Genomic DNA, 20,229 nt, shown 5'->3' on the forward strand with positions numbered 1-20,229 from the left:
CAAACAAAACATTGTTAACAAAGCATCTTAGACACTAGTATGTTAATTTATAACATACAAATCCACCATAACTGTCAATGAAAACATAGGAACATTTTATTAATGCACAAGCATTCATGCCTTTATCCAGTATGAACCTAATAACGACAACAAAGAATACCATAGACTTCATTTGGGAGGTGAAGTGAACTGGTTATTCAAACGCAAGGTCATTTGAATCCATTAGAACCTGACCCTACTGTTACAAGACATTATCACTCTTCCTTTTAGTTGGTCTCCTTAATAGTAATTTTATACCATATAGGGAATTCCTGGTTTCAAAAATTGTATTAAAGGGGGGTGGGATATTTAAAAGCCCATATCTTATCCCAGACCATTTACAATAAATAAATGTGAATACTAAATTACCTTAGAACCTGTGAAGTTCAGTACAAGAGACTGTCTAGTCAAACAAAACATATAGTTTTCCATTTTTTTTTAATTTTTTTAATTGAGGTTGTGAAAATAAACAACAAAGTGTTCAGTAGAAACAAGGAAAGGGTACATTTACAATTAATATGCTGTTACATCACAGTGAGAAAAGATTATTTCACACAAGGCAAGATATTGAGAGACTTATTACTGAACAAGACGGATGGAACCTCATTTTAAATAATATTTTCCTTCAGTTTTCCATTTTATAATGACATCACACAGAAAATTAAAAACTTAAGTCTAAAATAGATACAAGTGAAATTAATAAAAAAATATCCATAAATGCAAACAATGTATCTTCAGTAGAGGCTTGCTAGCACTAAAACCATGCACAACAATCATTTTTGAATTCTGTAATTGGTTTATCTAGTGAAGCATTTAAATTTAACATAAGGTTTGCATAAGAATTCTCTCTAGTGTAAATAAAGTGACTTTTAAGGGCCATACAAGCCAACTAGTATAATTGTTCTTCTTATGTTGTCAACAGGGTTGCCAGCTGTGCTGCATAAAAATACCAGACAGCCTATAAATGACTGGTGGTAATTAGGGTCACACAAAGTCCCCCTAAAAGCTCAACCTCAGGCCCCACCCTTGATCTCACCATTTATATTTTTCACAACTGAGCAGTCATTTAATCCCCTTGGTTGCCACTAACACATGATCACACACACATAGCAATGATTTAACACCCTCATGACTGCCTGTAACACATAATAGAAAATTAATTGTGTTATTTATTTTTTGGCCATATTTGTAATGAATAGAGGCACATTGCATTTACCCAACACTTAGGGTACTTTAAAAATACTGGACATTTAAGTGTCCAGTATTTTTATATAGATTTTACTGGACAGCCTACTAAAATACTGGATTGTCCGGTTAAATACTCGACACCTGGCATCTCTAGTTGTGAAGCTAAGACTAGTCAATACTTTGAACTATGCATCATCCAGATATGAAAAATAAATGTGATAATAGCAGAGAATAAAATAGAATTTGCTGTGCTTGCTCAGAAAAATATTGTAAAAATCAATTTACAAAACAAAATCGTATATCAATATAACTCAATCTTTTATGTAAACATTCAGACAACCTATTATTAATATTTGTGCATGCAAGTATTCCATTTAGTTTTTGTTGTGGATTTACATATTACAAATTTTGATTAAAAAAAAAACAGAATTTATGTTTACCTGATAAATTACTTTCTCCAACGGTGTGTCCGGTCCACGGCGTCATCCTTACTTGTGGGATATTCTCTTCCCCAACAGGAAATGGCAAAGAGCCCAGCAAAGCTGGTCACATGATCCCTCCTAGGCTCCGCCTACCCCAGTCATTCGACCGACGTTAAGGAGGAATATTTGCATAGGAGAAACCATATGAAACCGTGGTGACTGTAGTTAAAGAAAATAAATTATCAGACCTGATTAAAAAACCAGGGCGGGCCGTGGACCGGACACACCGTTGGAGAAAGTAATTTATCAGGTAAACATAAATTCTGTTTTCTCCAACATAGGTGTGTCCGGTCCACGGCGTCATCCTTACTTGTGGGAACCAATACCAAAGCTTTAGGACACGGATGATGGGAGGGAGCAAATCAGGTCACCTAGATGGAAGGCACCACGGCTTGCAAAACCTTTCTCCCAAAAATAGCCTCAGAAGAAGCAAAAGTATCAAACTTGTAAAATTTGGTAAAAGTGTGCAGTGAAGACCAAGTCGCTGCCCTACATATCTGATCAACAGAAGCCTCGTTCTTGAAGGCCCATGTGGAAGCCACAGCCCTAGTGGAATGAGCTGTGATTCTTTCGGGAGGCTGCCGTCCGGCAGTCTCGTAAGCCAATCTGATGATGCTTTTAATCCAAAAAGAGAGAGAGGTAGAAGTTGCTTTTTGACCTCTCCTTTTACCGGAATAAACAACAAACAAGGAAGATGTTTGTCTAAAATCCTTTGTAGCATCTAAATAGAATTTTAGAGCGCGAACAACATCCAAATTGTGCAACAAACGTTCCTTCTTCGAAACTGGTTTCGGACACAGAGAAGGTACGATAATCTCCTGGTTAATGTTTTTGTTAGAAACAACTTTTAGAAGAAAACCAGGTTTAGTACGTAAAACCACCTTATCTGCATGGAACACCAGATAAGGAGGAGAACACTGCAGAGCAGATAATTCTGAAACTCTTCTAGCAGAAGAAATTGCAACCAAAAACAAAACTTTCCAAGATAATAACTTAATATCAACGGAATGTAAGGGTTCAAACGGAACCCCCTGAAGAACTGAAAGAACTAAGTTGAGACTCCAAGGAGGAGTCAAAGGTTTGTAAACAGGCTTGATTCTAACCAGAGCCTGAACAAAGGCTTGAACATCTGGCACAGCTGCCAGCTTTTTATGAAGTAACACAGACAAGGCAGAAATCTGTCCCTTCAGGGAACTTGCAGATAATCCTTTTTCCAATCCTTCTTGAAGGAAGGATAGAATCTTAGGAATCTTAATCTTGTCCCAAGGGAATCCTTTAGATTCACACCAACAGATATATTTTTTCCAAATTTTGTGGTAAATCTTTCTAGTTACAGGCTTTCTGGCCTGAACAAGAGTATCGATAACAGAATCTGAGAACCCTCGCTTCGATAAGATCAAGCGTTCAATCTCCAAGCAGTCAGCTGGAGTGAGACCAGATTCGGATGTTCGAACGGACCTTGAACAAGAAGGTCTCGTCTCAAAGGTAGCTTCCATGGTGGAGCCGATGACATATTCACCAGATCTGCATACCAAGTCCTGCGTGGCCACGCAGGAGCTATCAAGATCACCGACGCCCTTTCCTGATTGATCCTGGCTACCAGCCTGGGGATGAGAGGAAACGGCGGGAATACATAAGCTAGTTTGAAGGTCCAAGGTGCTACTAGTGCATCCACTAGAGCCGCCTTGGGATCCCTGGATCTGGACCCGTAGCAAGGAACCTTGAAGTTCTGACGAGAGGCCATCAGATCCATGTCTGGAATGCCCCACAGTTGAGTGACTTGGGCAAAGATTTCCGGATGGAGTTCCCACTCCCCCGGATGCAATGTCTGACGACTCAGAAAATCCGCTTCCCAATTTTCCACTCCTGGGATGTGGATAGCAGACAGGTGGCAGGAGTGAGACTCCGCCCATAGAATGATTTTGGTCACTTCTTCCATCGCCAGGGAACTCCTTGTTCCCCCCTGATGGTTGATGTACGCAACAGTTGTCATGTTGTCTGATTGAAACCGTATGAACTTGGCCCTCGCTAGCTGAGGCCAAGCCTTGAGAGCATTGAATATCGCTCTCAGTTCCAGAATATTTATCGGTAGAAGAGATTCTACCCGAGACCAAAGACCCTGAGCTTTCAGGGATCCCCAGACCGCGCCCCAGCCCATCAGACTGGCGTCGGTCGTGACAATGACCCACTCTGGTCTGCGGAAGGTCATCCCTTGTGACAGGTTGTCCAGGGACAGCCACCAACGGAGTGAGTCTCTGGTCCTCTGATTTACTTGTATCCTCGGAGACAAGTTTGTATAGTCCCCATTCCACTGACTGAGCATGCACAGTTGTAATGGTCTTAGATGAATGCGCGCAAAAGGAACTATGTCCATTGCCGCTACCATCAAACCTATCACTTCCATGCACTGCGCTATGGAAGGAAGAGGAACGGAATGAAGTATCCGACAAGAGTCTAGAAGTTTTGTTTTTCTGGCCTCTGTCAGAAAAATCCTCATTTCTAAGGAGTCTATTATTGTCCCCAAGAAGGGAACCCTTGTTGACGGAGATAGAGAACTCTTTTCCACGTTCACTTTCCATCCGTGAGATCTGAGAAAGGCCAGGACAATGTCCGTGTGAGCCTTTGCTTGAGGAAGGGACGACGCTTGAATCAGAATGTCGTCCAAGTAAGGTACTACAGCAATGCCCCTTGGTCTTAGCACAGCTAGAAGGGACCCTAGTACCTTTGTGAAAATCCTTGGAGCAGTGGCTAATCCGAAAGGAAGCGCCACGAACTGGTAATGCTTGTCCAGGAATGCGAACCTTAGGAACCGATGATGTTCCTTGTGGATAGGAATATGTAGATACGCATCCTTTAAATCCACCGTGGTCATGAATTGACCTTCCTGGATGGAAGGAAGAATTGTTCGAATGGTTTCCATTTTGAACGATGGAACCTTGAGAAACTTGTTTAAGATCTTGAGATCTAAGATTGGTCTGAACGTTCCCTCTTTTTTGGGAACTATGAACAGATTGGAGTAGAACCCCATCCCTTGTTCTCCTAATGGAACAGGATGAATCACTCCCATTTTTAACAGGTCTTCTACACAACGTAAGAATGCCTGTCTTTTTATGTGGTCTGAAGACAACTGAGACCTGTGGAACCTCCCCCTTGGGGGAAGCCCCTTGAATTCCAGAAGATAACCTTGGGAGACTATTTCTAGCGCCCAAGGATCCAGAACATCTCTTGCCCAAGCCCGAGCGAAGAGAGAGAGTCTGCCCCCCACCAGATCCGGTCCCGGATCGGGGGCCAACATTTCATGCTGTCTTGGTAGCAGTGGCAGGTTTCTTGGCCTGCTTTCCCTTGTTCCAGCCTTGCATTGGTCTCCAAGCTGGCTTGGCTTGAGAAGTATTACCCTCTTGCTTAGAGGACGTAGCACTTTGGGCTGGGCCGTTTCTACGAAAGGGACGAAAATTAGGTTTATTTTTGGCCTTGAAAGGCCGATCCTGAGGAAGGGCATGGCCCTTACCCCCAGTGATATCAGAGATAATCTCTTTCAAGTCAGGGCCAAACAGCGTTTTCCCCTTGAAAGGAATGTTAAGTAGCTTGTTCTTGGAAGACGCATCAGCTGACCAAGATTTCAACCAAAGCGCTCTGCGCGCCACAATAGCAAACCCAGAATTCTTAGCCGCTAACCTAGCCAATTGCAAAGTGGCGTCTAGGGTGAAAGAATTAGCCAATTTGAGAGCATTGATTCTGTCCATAATCTCCTCATAAGGAGGAGAATCACTATCGACCGCCTTTACCAGCTCATCGAACCAGAAACACGCGGCTGTAGCGACAGGGACAATGCATGAAATTGGTTGTAGAAGGTAACCCTGCTGAACAAACATCTTTTTAAGTAAACCTTCTAATTTTTTATCCATAGGATCTTTGAAAGCACAACTATCTTCTATGGGTATAGTGGTGCGTTTGTTTAAAGTGGAAACCGCTCCCTCGACCTTGGGGACTGTCTGCCATAAGTCCTTTCTGGGGTCGACCATAGGAAACAATTTTTTAAATATGGGGGGAGGGACGAAAGGAATACCGGGCCTTTCCCATTCTTTATTTACAATGTCCGCCACCCGCTTGGGTATAGGAAAAGCTTCTGGGAGCCCCGGGACCTCTAGGAACTTGTCCATTTTACTAAACACTAAAAAACTCTAAGCCATCTCCGTGGAGATGTTGCCTGTACAACGGCAAAGAGAATGACTGGGGTAGGCGGAGCCTAGGAGGGATCATGTGACCAGCTTTGCTGGGCTCTTTGCCATTTCCTGTTGGGGAAGAGAATATCCCACAAGTAAGGATGACGCCGTGGACCGGACACACCTATGTTGGAGAAATTTCCTTTACTTTATTTTTTATTACTGTTTACGGTTGCCCATCTTGCAATACATTCTCCTAGTATGTCTTCCCCCTGAATACCAACATATATTACCCCTTAAATTCCTTATTTGCCTTAGCCACCTCCTACCCACTACATTCGTTCAAAATAATATTCACATCTAAACACCTCATTTTGTACTAATGTAACCACATTTACATAAAAAAAACTGTAAATCTTTGATTCATTAGATATTTATTAAAGGGACATAATACTCATATGCTAAATCACATGAAACTGATGCAGTATAACTGTAAAAAGCTGACAGGAAAATATCCCCTGAGCATCTCTATGTAAAAAAGGAAGATATTTTACCTCACAATCTCCTCAGCTCAGCAGAGTTAAGTTCTGTGTAAAAAGTTACACTCAGCTGCTCCAGCTGCAGGTAAAAAAATTGAAGAAATGAACAGCAGCCAATCAGCATCAGCAGTGCTTAGGTCATGAACTCTTTTACTGTGATCTCATGAGATTTGACTTAACTCTCATGAGATTTCATAGTAAGCTTCCTTTACCTGATTGGTGAAATAATATGACAGTTCACGAGGCTAATCCCCTAAGCTGTCCCAGGACAGACATACTAATATGCTGCTTAGAAATCCTTTACAATTGGAGGTGGCTACTGAGGAACTTTTGAGGTAAAATATCTTTCTTTTTTACACAGAGATGTTCAGGTGATATTTTCTAATCAACTTTTTACAGCTATGCTGCATCACTTTCAAGTGTTTAAACATTTGGGTATTATGGCCCTTTAAGTTTGTATCCTAGACCTTCTGCTCAGGGTGTATAGAGAGAACACTGACAATGGACAGAAAGTGTTTGAAGTAACAAAACAATGACAGAAATACCAAAGAAACAGAAAAACCACAGGGAAAAGGTAATAATCACTCACAGTCAAGATGTGAAAAAAAAGAAGCTCTGCGGGTTTGAAAACCTCTTTTACATGTAATAGTAATGTGTATTTTAATGTATATAGACAAACCAAGGACAGTCCTAGGGCCTAATGATAAAACTGTGCACTCCTAACACGCTCAAGCAATTAGGAAAACAGCAGTAAACAGCAAAGCCTTTCTAGGACATGACAGTAATTATTAATCACTCAAGATCTTATGCTTGTTTAAAGTATTGTCTGTGCAAATAATGTACTGTAAAATATGTATTTATAAAGTTTTAGATTTTCTTTGTAGAAAAACTAAACTTCTTCAGAGGTCCAGCAAAACACATTTTATAGGTGACATTAAAAACTTTTAGAGCTATAATTATTTCTTTATCAAGAGTAGATAGGAAACTAGAATACAGCACAGACCAACAAAACTTCTATACAAATAGTGAGTAGATTACTGAAAGATCCTAGATTACAAGTGACAGTCTTTACAGTATCTGATTTAATTTACCCCTTACATACAAGTTGTTAGAGAGCAATCTATTTACAGCTCTTAAGAATTTTAATACCCTATAAAGGCTTAGATTACACTTGGAGCTCAATATTGCGCTTTCACAAGCACAATATTTGTGCTCCACTCAGTAATACACGTAAATGTGTGCTGGTATTACAAGTTAGCGAAATGGGAACGCAAACTCACGTTCGCATTGCCTGCAAGCCTTGCCCTCACGACAGCAAGCTTCTATAGGTTCCAATGTGAGCCTCTCTCTCATGCCGTCAGACACGGCAAACTACCTACCACAGGTGGCAATTTGCACAGCATTAGGCTGCAAAATAAAAATATATATGTATATGAAGATATACAAATATATGTATGTGTTTATTATGTGTACATACACATATTAACATATATGTATAGAAGCATATGCATATATATTTATAGTGAAAACACAGTCCCCGTTCACCTCAATGTAAAGGAACTTTCAGTGCTTTTATCTCCCCCAAACACCCCACACTTTAACCTTGTATAGCTGCTTCGTGCAGTTTTCTTTTTGTTTTTATATAAAGATGCTCATCCTTTTATTTTAAAGAGCTGTCCTCTTTATATGGGGGTCCATTGGGGCAACTTTTTTAATTAACCAGAGGTCTGCCCTCTGGTTAAAGGGACATGAAACCCAAATATTTTCTTTCATGATTCAGATAGAGCATACAATTTTAAACAACTTTCCAATTTACTTCTATTATATAATTTGCTTCATTCTCTTGTTATTCTTTGATGAAGGAGCAGCAAAGCACTACTGGGAGTTAGCTAAAAGCCACTGAAAAAAACATATATGTGCAGCCGCCAATTAGCAGCTTCTAAACCAACCTAGGTATACTTTTCAGCAAAGGATACAAAAGAGAACTAAACAAATTAGATAATAGAAGTAAATTGTAAAGTTATTTAAAATGACATGCTCTATCTGAACTATCAAAAAAAAATAATTTCATGTTCCTTTTATTGCACTATGAGCAAAGTGAAACCGCAAGCTCGTAGGAGCATTAACCAGCCACTTGTAATGGCTGATTATTTAACATGCGCCTGAAAAAAACGGGCAAATGTGTTCCTTTACGGGGGCACGTTAAAATAGCGCTCCACTTGTAATCTAGCCCATAGTTAATTGACTGACATCTAGAGCCAGGAAATGTACCTATAAATGAGAAGAGATCCTTCTTTGAGAAAATAACAAAGGCGATTTACCTTTCAAAGCTAAAAGCGGATAAAATTGAAAGCTCTCCGGACACTGAGGAACATTCACATGAAGGGACCTCAGTCAGTGTTCTGAAAGCTTGCAATTATATCTGGTATCAGCCATTAAAGGCATCACCTGTACATCACTTATTTTCTTTTCTTTTTCTGCTTTCTTTGAAATCACAGCTAACACCGTGCTGCCCTTTATCTACCTAGAAATAAAATGGACATATTTTAAAAAAATGACATCTGGCTTACCTGGTTGACATCTATTCTCTTCAAGTCTTCCAACTTCCACTCTGAAGGGCAAAAAATATGGTCATAAAACTATTAAAAATGTCTGTGTAAGTTTAGCACTGACTAAATAAGTGTATGTGGCATGTGCTTCAAGGCAAGCTATCAAATAAGGTATAGGGTATTATCAAATAGTAAGTTTGCACATTATTCACCAGAGGGTATGTAATCTAATCCCTGCTTAAAGGGACAGTCTACAATAGAATTTGTATTGTTTTAAAATATAGATAATCCCTTTATTACCCATTCCCCAGTTTTGCATAACCAACACTGTCAAATTAAAATACTTTTTACCTCTGTGATTACCTTGTATCTAAGCATCTTCTGACAGCCCCCTGATCACATGCCTTTTTATTTATTATCTATTGTCTTGCATTTAGTACTGTGTTGTGCTAACTCTTAAATAACTCCTTGGGCGTGAACACAATGTTATCTATATGGCCCATATGAACTAACAGTCTCCTGTTGTGAAAAGCAAATAAAAAGCATGTGATAAGAGGCTGTCTGTAGTGGCTTAGAAACAGGCAGAAATTTAGAGGTTTAATCTTATAAAGCATATTAATATATCAATGTTGGTTGTGCAAACCTAAGGAATAGATAGTAAAGGCATTATCTATATTTTTAAACAATAACAATTGTAGTGTAGACTGTCCCTTTAAATACAACAACAAAAAAATAGTTGCAGAGGCACATGAAAAAAGTAATTCATATAACACATAGAAGAAGAAAAAAATCATGTATCGATTCAGCAGATTTTAAGGGTCATTAAAGGGATATTAAACCCAATTTTTTTCGTTTGTGATTCAGATAGAGTATGCAATTTTAAGCAACTTTCTAACTTACTCCTATTATCATTTTTTTTGTTCTCTTGCTATCTTTATTTGAAAAAGAAGGCATCTAAGCTAAGGAGCCAGACAATATTTGGTTCAGTACCCTGTACAGCACTTGTTTATTGGTGCTGTCCAATCAGTAAGCATAACCCAGGTTGTGAACCAAAAATGGTCCAGCTTCTAAACTTACATTCTTGCTTTTTAAATAAAGATAGCAAGAGAATGAAGAAAATTTGATAATAGGAGTAAATTAGAAAGTTGCTTAAAATTGCATGCTCTATCTGAATCATGAAAGAAAAAAATTGAGTTCAGTGTCCCTTTAAAGTCAGAATTCAAATTTGAGAATAAAACATTTACACAATACACTCATTTGCTTTTAAAATTGATTTTATATCCCTATAAAAAAAATAAAACAAAAAAAATATGTTGTGCACCTGTTATATATGTTATTTTTTATGAAAACTATATAAATTCACATTAAAACAGTAAACATGTTAGCGTAGAACTCATCTTTATGGGCAGATTTTAAATTTGAGAAAAAAAAGTTAAATACCATTTTCTAACCAACTGATTCATAAAACAGAACTACTATGTTCAACTTCAAACACCAGCTTAACAAAAAAGAAAAAAAAGGGGGCTCAGTGTATTCAGTGAGAATTAAATCTGACATCCTATTTACTTTAGTATTTTCAAATGCAATACGGTTGATTTTTGAGTTAACAAAAAAATACACAGTAAGCTGTATCACAAGGTTAGTTTGACCTTACAGCAAAATATTAGTTTATGGGATTAGTGTTAAAACATAAAAATAACATGTTCAGTTTCCTTCTTGTCAGATCGTACTGAACTTCCTACTATATAGAACAGTATTAAGTATGTCTGTGATTGGGGACGGAAAAGTACAAAAAAAAAGTTAAAAACATATGCAGAATGCTAAGAGCGAGAAACTAGAAAGCATAACAACAATTGTTCATAAAAGAAAAAAAGATTTTGACATTACATTTTTACATTAATGTACTGCTATTTTGTAGCTGATGGAACAGTAATGAACTTAGTATGAAAAGAAGCAGCCACTTACAGGAAGATGAACTGTGCGTTTATATAATTTTAACCAATATTACTGAAAGATCTTCAGTTACTTGAAAGTCTCTTATAAGAGAAAATTTGAACAACCGAAAAACAATATATCAAGTATCAATTCTTGTTAACATCTTAAAAACTATATTTTGACAAAAACAATTTTTTTTTCCAGAAAATAAGGCATGGGATATTAAAATTTACAAATTGTAGTTCAGTCTACTAAATTATTGTAAGTATTTATTTTGCAACAGAACAAATGGATTGGAATAGCAATTTGTGCTAAATCCATTACTCTTGGGTATTACTCTTCCCTACCACTAGGAGGATGCAAAGATTCCCAAACCCAAAGAGCTCTATAAAACCCCTCCCACCTCACACATACCTTAGTCTTACATATAGCCAAGCAAAGTGAGGTAAGAAAAAAGAATAAGAGCCATAAAAAGGAGAAGGAAAAAATGATGTGCTGAAGAAAAAAAATTAACCCCCAAAAAACATAAGGGTGGGGTCTCGTGGAGTCTTACTACCATGAAAGAATAAATTTATCAGGCAAGCATAAATTATGTTTTCTTTCATACAGGTAGTGAGCGTCCACAATCCATCACTCCTGGGAATGAATACACAAGCTGTGGACTGCACAAGTAATAACAAAGGGAGGGATTTAAAAACATATTTTTTCACTGAAAAATTAAATCCACAATGCGCTAACAACATCCAAAGAATGCAAAGATCTCTCTGAAGCATTTTTAGGATTAGGACACAAAGAAGGAACATATTTTTTCATTGACAAATTAAATTCACAACCCCAATATTTTTTTTTTAATCCATTTAAAATAAATCAAACAGGCAAAAAATCAAACTGAGACATCAGCCTGAAGAACCTTTCTACCCAAGGGCTGCTTCAGAATAAGCAAAAAATTGAATAATTTTGTAAAAGTATTCAAAGACCACCAAATCTGATAAACTGAAGTCTCATTCATGAAAGTCCAAGAAGTGGCAACTGACCTAGTAGAATGAGCAGTAATTTGCTGTGGCGGACGCTGACCTGCCTCCAAATAAGCCTTGTGAATCAAAAGTTTCAACCAAGAGTCCAAAGAAGCAACAGAAGCTTTCATGTCCATGAATAAGGAATAGCCAAAACATGTAGGGTAGATTGGACCTTTGCCATGCCATACCTGCATAATTGTTTTAAAGCTCTGCTGTTTATGTTTGCTGAATAAATAAAGAAGAAAACTGATATTTAAGGATCGCTGTGTACCTTCGTCCATTTGTTGTATTACCTTCCGGTATTACACAGCTCAATCCTTGAAGCCTGGAACGACAGCAGCACAGGGATTTTGAGTCTAGGGCTGATCACAGATCCTGTACAGTGATCCGACCGGCCAACGCCTCCAAAGTCCAACGTCTGACATCACACGCCAGTGAAGTGTACCGGAAGGAGGTATAGAAGAGACGAGCCGCAGATTAACTGCATCCAAAGACGCTGCGAGTAGCTGAATATACACAGACGGGAGGAACTCTCAGATTAGGAGACAAGAAGAGCGGGGATCCTGACCGTACACATAAAAGGTGGTAACGGTAATCAGGTGAGCGATCCGCGTAATACATTCAAGCTGTCTCCCATAATATCTGAGGGATCCTAAACTGTGTGCAGACCCCCAAGACAAATGAGTAAACTGTACGGGGGAGAAGTGTCATAGGTTGCTTATCTGAATGTTTGGATCACAGTACATAACGTGCAAAGTGTGCAAACCTTGAGAATATGTGAGGGAGTGACTGTTTAAATTACAGAAGCTTTCTAACCCTAGAACCAGAAAAAAAATCAACAGACTAGGGGGCCTATTTATCAAGCTCCGTATGTAGCTTGATGCCTGTTGCCAGAAACACAAGTTATGAAGCAGCAGTGCTCTGAGGCGGCGGACAGACATCGCCGGAAATCAACACAATCCAATAAGATTGGGTTGATTGAAACCCCCTGCTAGCGGCCGATTGGCAGCTAATCTGCAGGGGGCAGTATTGCACCAGCAGTTCTCCAGAACTGCTGGTGCAATGATAAATGCTGAGAGCATATGCTGTCGGCAACTATCGATGTGCAACGGACATGATCCACAATAATTCTTAATAGCATCAATGCCCTAACAATATCCAAAGAATGCAAAGAGCTCTCTGAAGCATTTTTAGGATTAGGACACAATTAAGGAACAACTATCTCTCTGCTAATGTTATCTGAAGAAACAACCTTAGGCAAAAAAAATCAAATGAAGTCTGTAAAAACAGCCTTAACCCGTTGAAAAAAACAGATAAGGAGAATCACAAGAAAGAGCTGATAACTCAGAAATTATTCTAGCAGTATAAATAGGCTAAATAAATACCACTTTCCAAGAAAGTAAATTAATATCCAACTTATGCATGGGTTCAATAGGAGGAGCTTGCAAAACCCTTAAAACCCAAGTTAATATTTTAAGAATGTGAAATTGGCTTGATTACAGGTTTAATACGAACCAGAGTCTAAACAAAAAAAGAATATCAGGAAGATATTTCTGTGGAACAAAACTGAAAGAGCAGAAATCTGCACCTTCTGAGAACTGACAGATAGGCCCTTATCCAGACCATCCTAAAAGAACTACAAAAACCTAGGAATTCTAAAAGAATGTCAGGAAAAAAAAATATATACCAAAAAAACATAATTTATGTAAGAACTTACCTGATAAATTCATTTCTTTCATATTAGCAAGAGTCCATGAGCTAGTGACGTATGGGATATACATTCCTACCAGGAGGGGCAAAGTTTCCCAAACCTCAAAATGCCTATAAATACACCCCTCACCACACCCACAATTCAGTTTAACAAATAGCCAAGAAGTGGGGTGATAAGAAAGGAGCGAAAGCATCAAAAATAAGGAATTGGAATAATTGTGCTTTATACAAAAAAATCATAACCACCACAAAAAGGGTGCGTCTCATGGACTCTTGCTAATATGAAAGAAATTAATTTATCAGGTAAGTTCTTACATAAATTATGTTTTCTTTCATGTAATTAGCAAGAGTCCATGAGCTAGTGACGTATGGGATAATGAATACCCAAGATGTGGAACTTCCACGCAAGAGTCACTAGAGAGGGAGGGATAAAATAAAGACAGCCAATTCCGCTGAAAAATAATAATAATCCACAACCCAAAACAAAAGTTTTTAATCTCAAAATAATTAAATTATAAGCAGAAGAATCAAACTGAAACAGCTGCCTGAAGTACTTTTCTACCAAAAACTGCTTCAGAAGAAGAAAACACATCAAAATGGTAGAATTTAGTAAAAGTATGCAAAGAAGACCAAGTTGCTGCTTTGCAAATCTGATCAACAGAAGCTTCATTCCTAAAGTAGGAAGTAGAAACTGACCTAGTAGAATGAGCCGTAATTCTTTGAGGCGGGGAATTACCCGACTCTACATAAGCATGATGAATCAAAGACTTTAACCAAGACGCCAAAGAAATGGCGGAAGCCTTCTGACCTTTTCTGGACCCAGAAAAGATAACAAATAGACTAGAAGTCTTTCTAAAATCCTTAGTAGCTTTAACATAATATTTCAAAGCTCTTACTACATCCAAAGAATGTAAAGATCTCTCCTTTGAATTCTTAGGATTAGGACATAATGAAGGAACAACAATCTCTCTACTAATGTTGTTAGAATTCACAACCTTAGGTAAAAATTTAAATGAAGTTCGCAACACTGCCTTATCCTGATGAAAAATCAGAAAAGGAGACTCACAAGAAAGAGCAGATAACTCAGAAACTCTTCTAGCAGAAGAGATGGCCAAAAGGAACAGAACTTTCCAAGAAAGTAATTTAATGTCCAGAGAATGCATAGGTTCAAACGGAGGAGCGTGTAAAGCCCTCAGAACCAAATTAAGACTCCAAGGAGGAGAAATTGACTTAATGACAGGTTTGATACGAACCAAAGCCTGTACAAAACAATGAATATCAGGAAGAATAGCAATCTTTCTGTGAAAAAGAACAGAAAGAGCAGAGATTTGTCCTTTCAAGGAACTTGCAGACAAACCTTTATCCAAACCATCCTGAAGAAACTGTAAAATTCTAGGAATTCTGAACGAATGTCAGGAGAATTTATGAGAAGAACACCAAGAAATGTAAGTCTTCCAGACTCGATAATAAATCTTCCTAGACACAGACTTAGGAGCCTGTAACATAGTATTAATTACTGAGTCAGAGAAACCTCTATGACTAAGAATCAAGCGTTCAATTTCCATACCTTCAAATAATGATTTGAGATCCTGATGGAAAAAAGGGCCTTGAGATAGAAGGTCTGGTCTTAACGGAAGAGTCAAAGGTTGGCAACTGGCCATCCGAATGAGATCCGCATACCAAAACCTGAGAGGCCATGCTGGAGCCACCAGCAGCACAAACGAACGTTCCATTAGAATTTTGGAAATCATTTTTGGAAGAAGAACTAGAGGCGGAAAGATATAAGCAGGATGATAATTCAAAGGAAGCGACAACGCATCCACTGCCTCCGCCTGAGGGTCCCTGGATCTGGACAGATACCTGGGAAGTTTCTTGTTTAGATGAGAAGCCATCAGATCTATTTCTGGAAGACCCCAGATTTGAACAATCTGAAGAAATACCTCTGGGTGAAGGGACCATTCGCCCGGATGTAACGTCTGGCGACTGAGATAATCCGCTTCCCAATTGTCTACACCTGGGATGTGAACCGGAGAAATTAGACAGGAGCTGGATTCTGCCCATACAAGTATCCGAGATACTTCTTTCATAGCTTGAGGACTGTGAGTCCCACCTTGATGCTTGACATATGCCACGGTTGTGACATTGTCTGTCTGAAAGCAAATAAACGATTCTCTCTTCAGAAGAGGCCAGGACTGAAGAGTTCTGAAAATCGCACGGAGTTCCAAAATGTTGATTGGTAATCTCGCCTCCTGAGATTCCCAAACCCCCTGCGCTGTCAGAGATCCCCATATACAGCTCCCCAACCTGACAGACTCGCATCTGTTGAGATCACAGTCCAGGTTGGGCGAACAAAGGAAGCCCCTTGAACTAAACGATGGTGATCTATCCACCACGTCAGAGAGTGTCGTACATTGGGATTTAAGGATTTTAATTGTGTTATCTTTGTATAATCCCTGCACCATTGGTTCAGCATACAAAGCTGAAGAGGTCGCATGTGAAAACGAGCAAAGGGGATCGCGTCCGATGCAGCAGTCATGAGACCTAGAATTTCCATGCACAAAGCTACCGAAGGGAATGATAGAGACTGCAGGTTTCGACAGGCTGAAACCAATTTCAGACGTCTCTTTTCTGTTAGAGACAAAGTCATGGACACTGAATCTATTTGAAAACCCAAAAAGGTTACCTTTGTCTGTGGAATCAACTAACTCTTTGGTAAATTGATCCTCCAACCATGTCTTTGAAGAAACAAAACAAGTTGATTCGTGTGAGATTCTGCAGAATGTAAAGACTGAGCAAGTACCAAGATATCGTCCAAATAAGGAAATACCGCAATACCCTGTTCTCTGATTACAGAGAGAAGGGCACCGAGAACCTTTGAAAAGATCCTTGGAGCTGTTGCTAGGCCAAACGGAAGGGCCACAAACTGGTAATGCTTGTCTAGAAAAGAGAATCTCAGAAACTGAAAGTGATCTGGATGAATCGGAATATGAAGATATGCATCCTGTAAATCTATTGTGGACATATAATGCCCTTGCTGAATAAAAGGCAGAATAGTCCTTATAGTTACCATTTTGAATGTTGGTATCCTTACATAACGATTCAATATCTTTAGATCCAGAACTGGTCTGAAGGAATTCTCCTTCTTTGGTACAATGAATAGATTTGAGTAAAAACCCCAGACCCTGTTCCAGAACTGGAACAGGCACAATTACCCCGGCCGACTCTAGATCTGAAACACATTTCAGAAATGCCTGAGCTTTCACTGGGTTTATTGGAATGTGAGAGAGAAAAAAATCTCTTCGCAGGTGGCCTTACCTTGAAACCTATTCTGTACCCTTGAGAAACAATGTTCTGAATCCAAAGACTGTGAATCAAATTGATCCAAATGTCTTTGAAAAATCGTAAGCTGCCCCCTACCAGCTGAGCTGGAATGAGGGCCGCACCTTCATGTGGACTTGGGAGCTGGTTTTGACTTCCTAAAAGGCTTGGTTTTATTCCAGATTGGAGAAGGTTTCCAGACAGAAACCGTTCCTTTAGGGGAAGGGTCAGGCTTCTGTTCCTTATTCTGACGAAAGGAACAAAAACGATTAGCAGCCCTGTATTTACCTTTAGATTTTTTGTCCTGAGGCTTGAGGCTTGCCAACTGGGAACCAAATAATTTATTACCTTGGAAAGAAAGGGAAAGCAAAGTTGATTTGGAAGACATATCTGCATTCCAAGTTTTAAGCCATAAAGCTCTTCTAGCTAAAATAGCTAAAGACATATACCTGACATCAACTCTAATGATATCAAAGATGGCATCACAAATAAAGTTATTAGCATGTTGAAGAAGTTTAACAATGCTATGAGTATTATGGTCTGATACTTTTTGTGCTAAAGCCTCCAACCAAAAAGTGGAAGCGGCAGCAACATCAGCCAAAGAAATAGCAGGCCTAAGAAGATTACCTGAACATAAATAAGCTTTCCTCAGAAAGGATTCAATCTTCCTATCTAAAGGATCCTTAAAGGAAGTACTATCTGCCGTAGGAATAGTAGTACGTTTAGCAAGAGTAGAGATAGCCCCATAAACTTTAGGGATTTTGTCCCAAAACTATAATCTGTCAGATGGCACAGGATACAATTTCTTAAACCTTTGAGAAGGAGTAAATGAAGTACCCATATTATTCCATTCCCTAGAAATTACTTCAGAAATAGCATCAGGGACAGGAAAAACTTCTGGAATAACCATAGGAGGTTTAAAAACCGAATTTAAACGCTTAGTAGATTTAGTATCAAGAGGACTAGAATCCTCCATTTCTAAAGCGATTAAAACTTCTTTAAGTAAAGAGCGAATAAATTCCATCTTAAATAAATATGAAGATTTATCAGTGTCAATATATGAGACAGAATCCTCTGAACCAGAAAAATCCTCATCAGAAACAGACAAATCAGAATTATGACGGTCATTTAAAATTTCATCTGAAAAATGAGAAGTTTTAAAAGACCTTTTACGTTTATTGGAAGGAGGAATAACAGACATAGCCTTCCTAATAGATTTAGAAACAAATTCTCTTATATTAACCGGAACATCCTGAGTATTAGATGTTGAGGGAACAGCAACAATATAGCAATGGTATATTACTAATGGAAATACTATCTGCATTAGCAAGTTTATCATGACATTCATCACAAACTACAGCCGGAGGAACAGTTACCAAAAGTTTACAACAAATACACTTAACTTTGGTAGAACCAGCATCAGGCAGCGTCTTTCCAGAAGTAGATTCTGATCCAGGGTCAATCTGAGACATCTTGCAATATGTAATAGAAAAAACAACATAAAAAGCAAAATTATCAAATTCCTTAAATGACAGTTTCAGGAATGGGAAAGAATGCCAATGAACAAGCCTCTAGCAACCAGAAGCAATGAAAAAAATGAGACTGAAATAATGTGAAAAAAAGGTGGAGACAAAACTGACGCCCACATTCTTTAGCGCCAAAAAAGACGCCCACATTATTGGCGCCTAAAAATTTTTGGCGCCAAAAATGACGCCACATCCGGAACGCTGACATTTTTGGCGCAAAACGTCAAAAAAATGACATAATCACGAACAACTTCCAGCGTCAAAAAAATCTGCGCCAAGAATGACGCAATAAATTGAAGCATTTTCAGCCCCCGCGAGCCTAACAGCCCACAGGGAAAAAAGTCAATTGAAAACAACTTTTAAAGGTAAGAAAAAAATTGAATATTCATATGCATTAACCCAAATAATGAAACTGACTGTCTGAAATAAGGAATATTGATCATCCTGAATCAAGGCAAATATAAGTTTAAAGACATATATTTAGAACTTTACATATAAAGTGCCCAACCATAGCTTAGAGTGTCACAAAAATAAGACTTACTTACCCCAGGACACTCATCTACATATAGTAGATAGCCAAACCAGTACTGAAACGAGAATCAGTAGAGGTCATGGTATATAAGAGTATATCGTCGATCTGAAAAGGGAGGTAAGAGATGAATCTCTACGACCGATAACAGAGAACCTACGAAATAGATCCCGTAGAAGGAGACCATTGAATTCAAATAGGCAATACTCTCTTCACATCCCTCTGACATTCACTGCACTCTGAGAGGAAAACCGGGCTCCAGCCTGCTGCGAAGCGCAGATCAACGAAGAATCTAGCACAAACTTACTTCACCACCTCCACGGGAGGCAAAGTATGTAAAACTGAATTGTGGGTGTGGTGAGGGGTGTATTTATAGGCATTTTGAGGTTTGGGAAACTTTGCCCCTCCTGGTAGGAATGTGTATCCCATACGTCACTAGCTCATGGACTCTTGCTAATTACATGAAAGAAATAAAGGTTTTACAAACCTTGTGATATATTTTACTATTAACAGGCTTAGAAGCCTGGATCAAGGTTTCAATTACATAATCAGAGAAACCCCTATGTCTAAGGAATAAACATTCAATTTTCGTACCATCAAGTTCAGAGACTTGATATCCAGATAAAAAACATGGACCTGGAGACAGAAGATCTGACCGCAGAGGAAGAGGCTAAGGAAGGCAAATGGACATCTGAACCAGATCCACATAACAAATCCTGCTGTGCCATACTAGGGCAATCAGGATTACAGGCAACTTCTTTATGCTTATCTTGTAAATGACTCTAGGAAGAAGTACTATAGGAGGAAACAGGTAAGCAAGCTGAAAACACCAAGCAACTACTACAGCATCCACTAATTCTGCCTAAAGATCCCTGGAACTCGCAAAGTACCTGAAAGTTTGTTGTTCAAACGAGAGGCCATCAGATCTATCTCTGGAAGACTCCAAAGATCCACAATCTGATTGAACACATCCTGGTGAAGAAACCACTCCCCTGGATATAGAGATTGAAAATCTGAATAGGTTTCTGCCCATTAGAGAATTTTAGACATCATCATCATTGCTAGGGAACTGTGAGTTTCCCCCCTGAAGGTTGAAATAAGTTACTGCTGTAACATTATCTATCTGGAAACGGAGATAAGACAACCTTTTCAACAGAGGCCAAGCTTGAAGAGCCCTAAAAATTGCACAGTTCTAGAACATTGATTGGTAACCTTGCCTCCTGAGGCTCCCAAAC

At 38.8% G+C, this 20,229-nt stretch overlaps 1 protein-coding gene across 1 annotated transcript in view; it reads right to left on the reverse strand.

Annotated features, from left to right (window-relative positions):
• The window catches only part of PIGN (phosphatidylinositol glycan anchor biosynthesis class N), a 1,169,967-nt gene that overhangs the window by 841,117 nt on the left and 308,621 nt on the right, over positions 1–20,229 (reverse strand). Inside the window, exon 9 of the mRNA XM_053714623.1 lies at positions 8,982–9,022. Within this exon, the coding sequence (XP_053570598.1) occupies positions 8,982–9,022 (41 nt within the window). The remainder of the gene's footprint in view (positions 1–8,981; positions 9,023–20,229) is intronic.

The sequence above is a fragment of the Bombina bombina genome, chromosome 5 (assembly GCF_027579735.1).
Source record: "Bombina bombina isolate aBomBom1 chromosome 5, aBomBom1.pri, whole genome shotgun sequence".
NCBI lineage: Eukaryota > Metazoa > Chordata > Amphibia > Anura > Bombinatoridae > Bombina > Bombina bombina.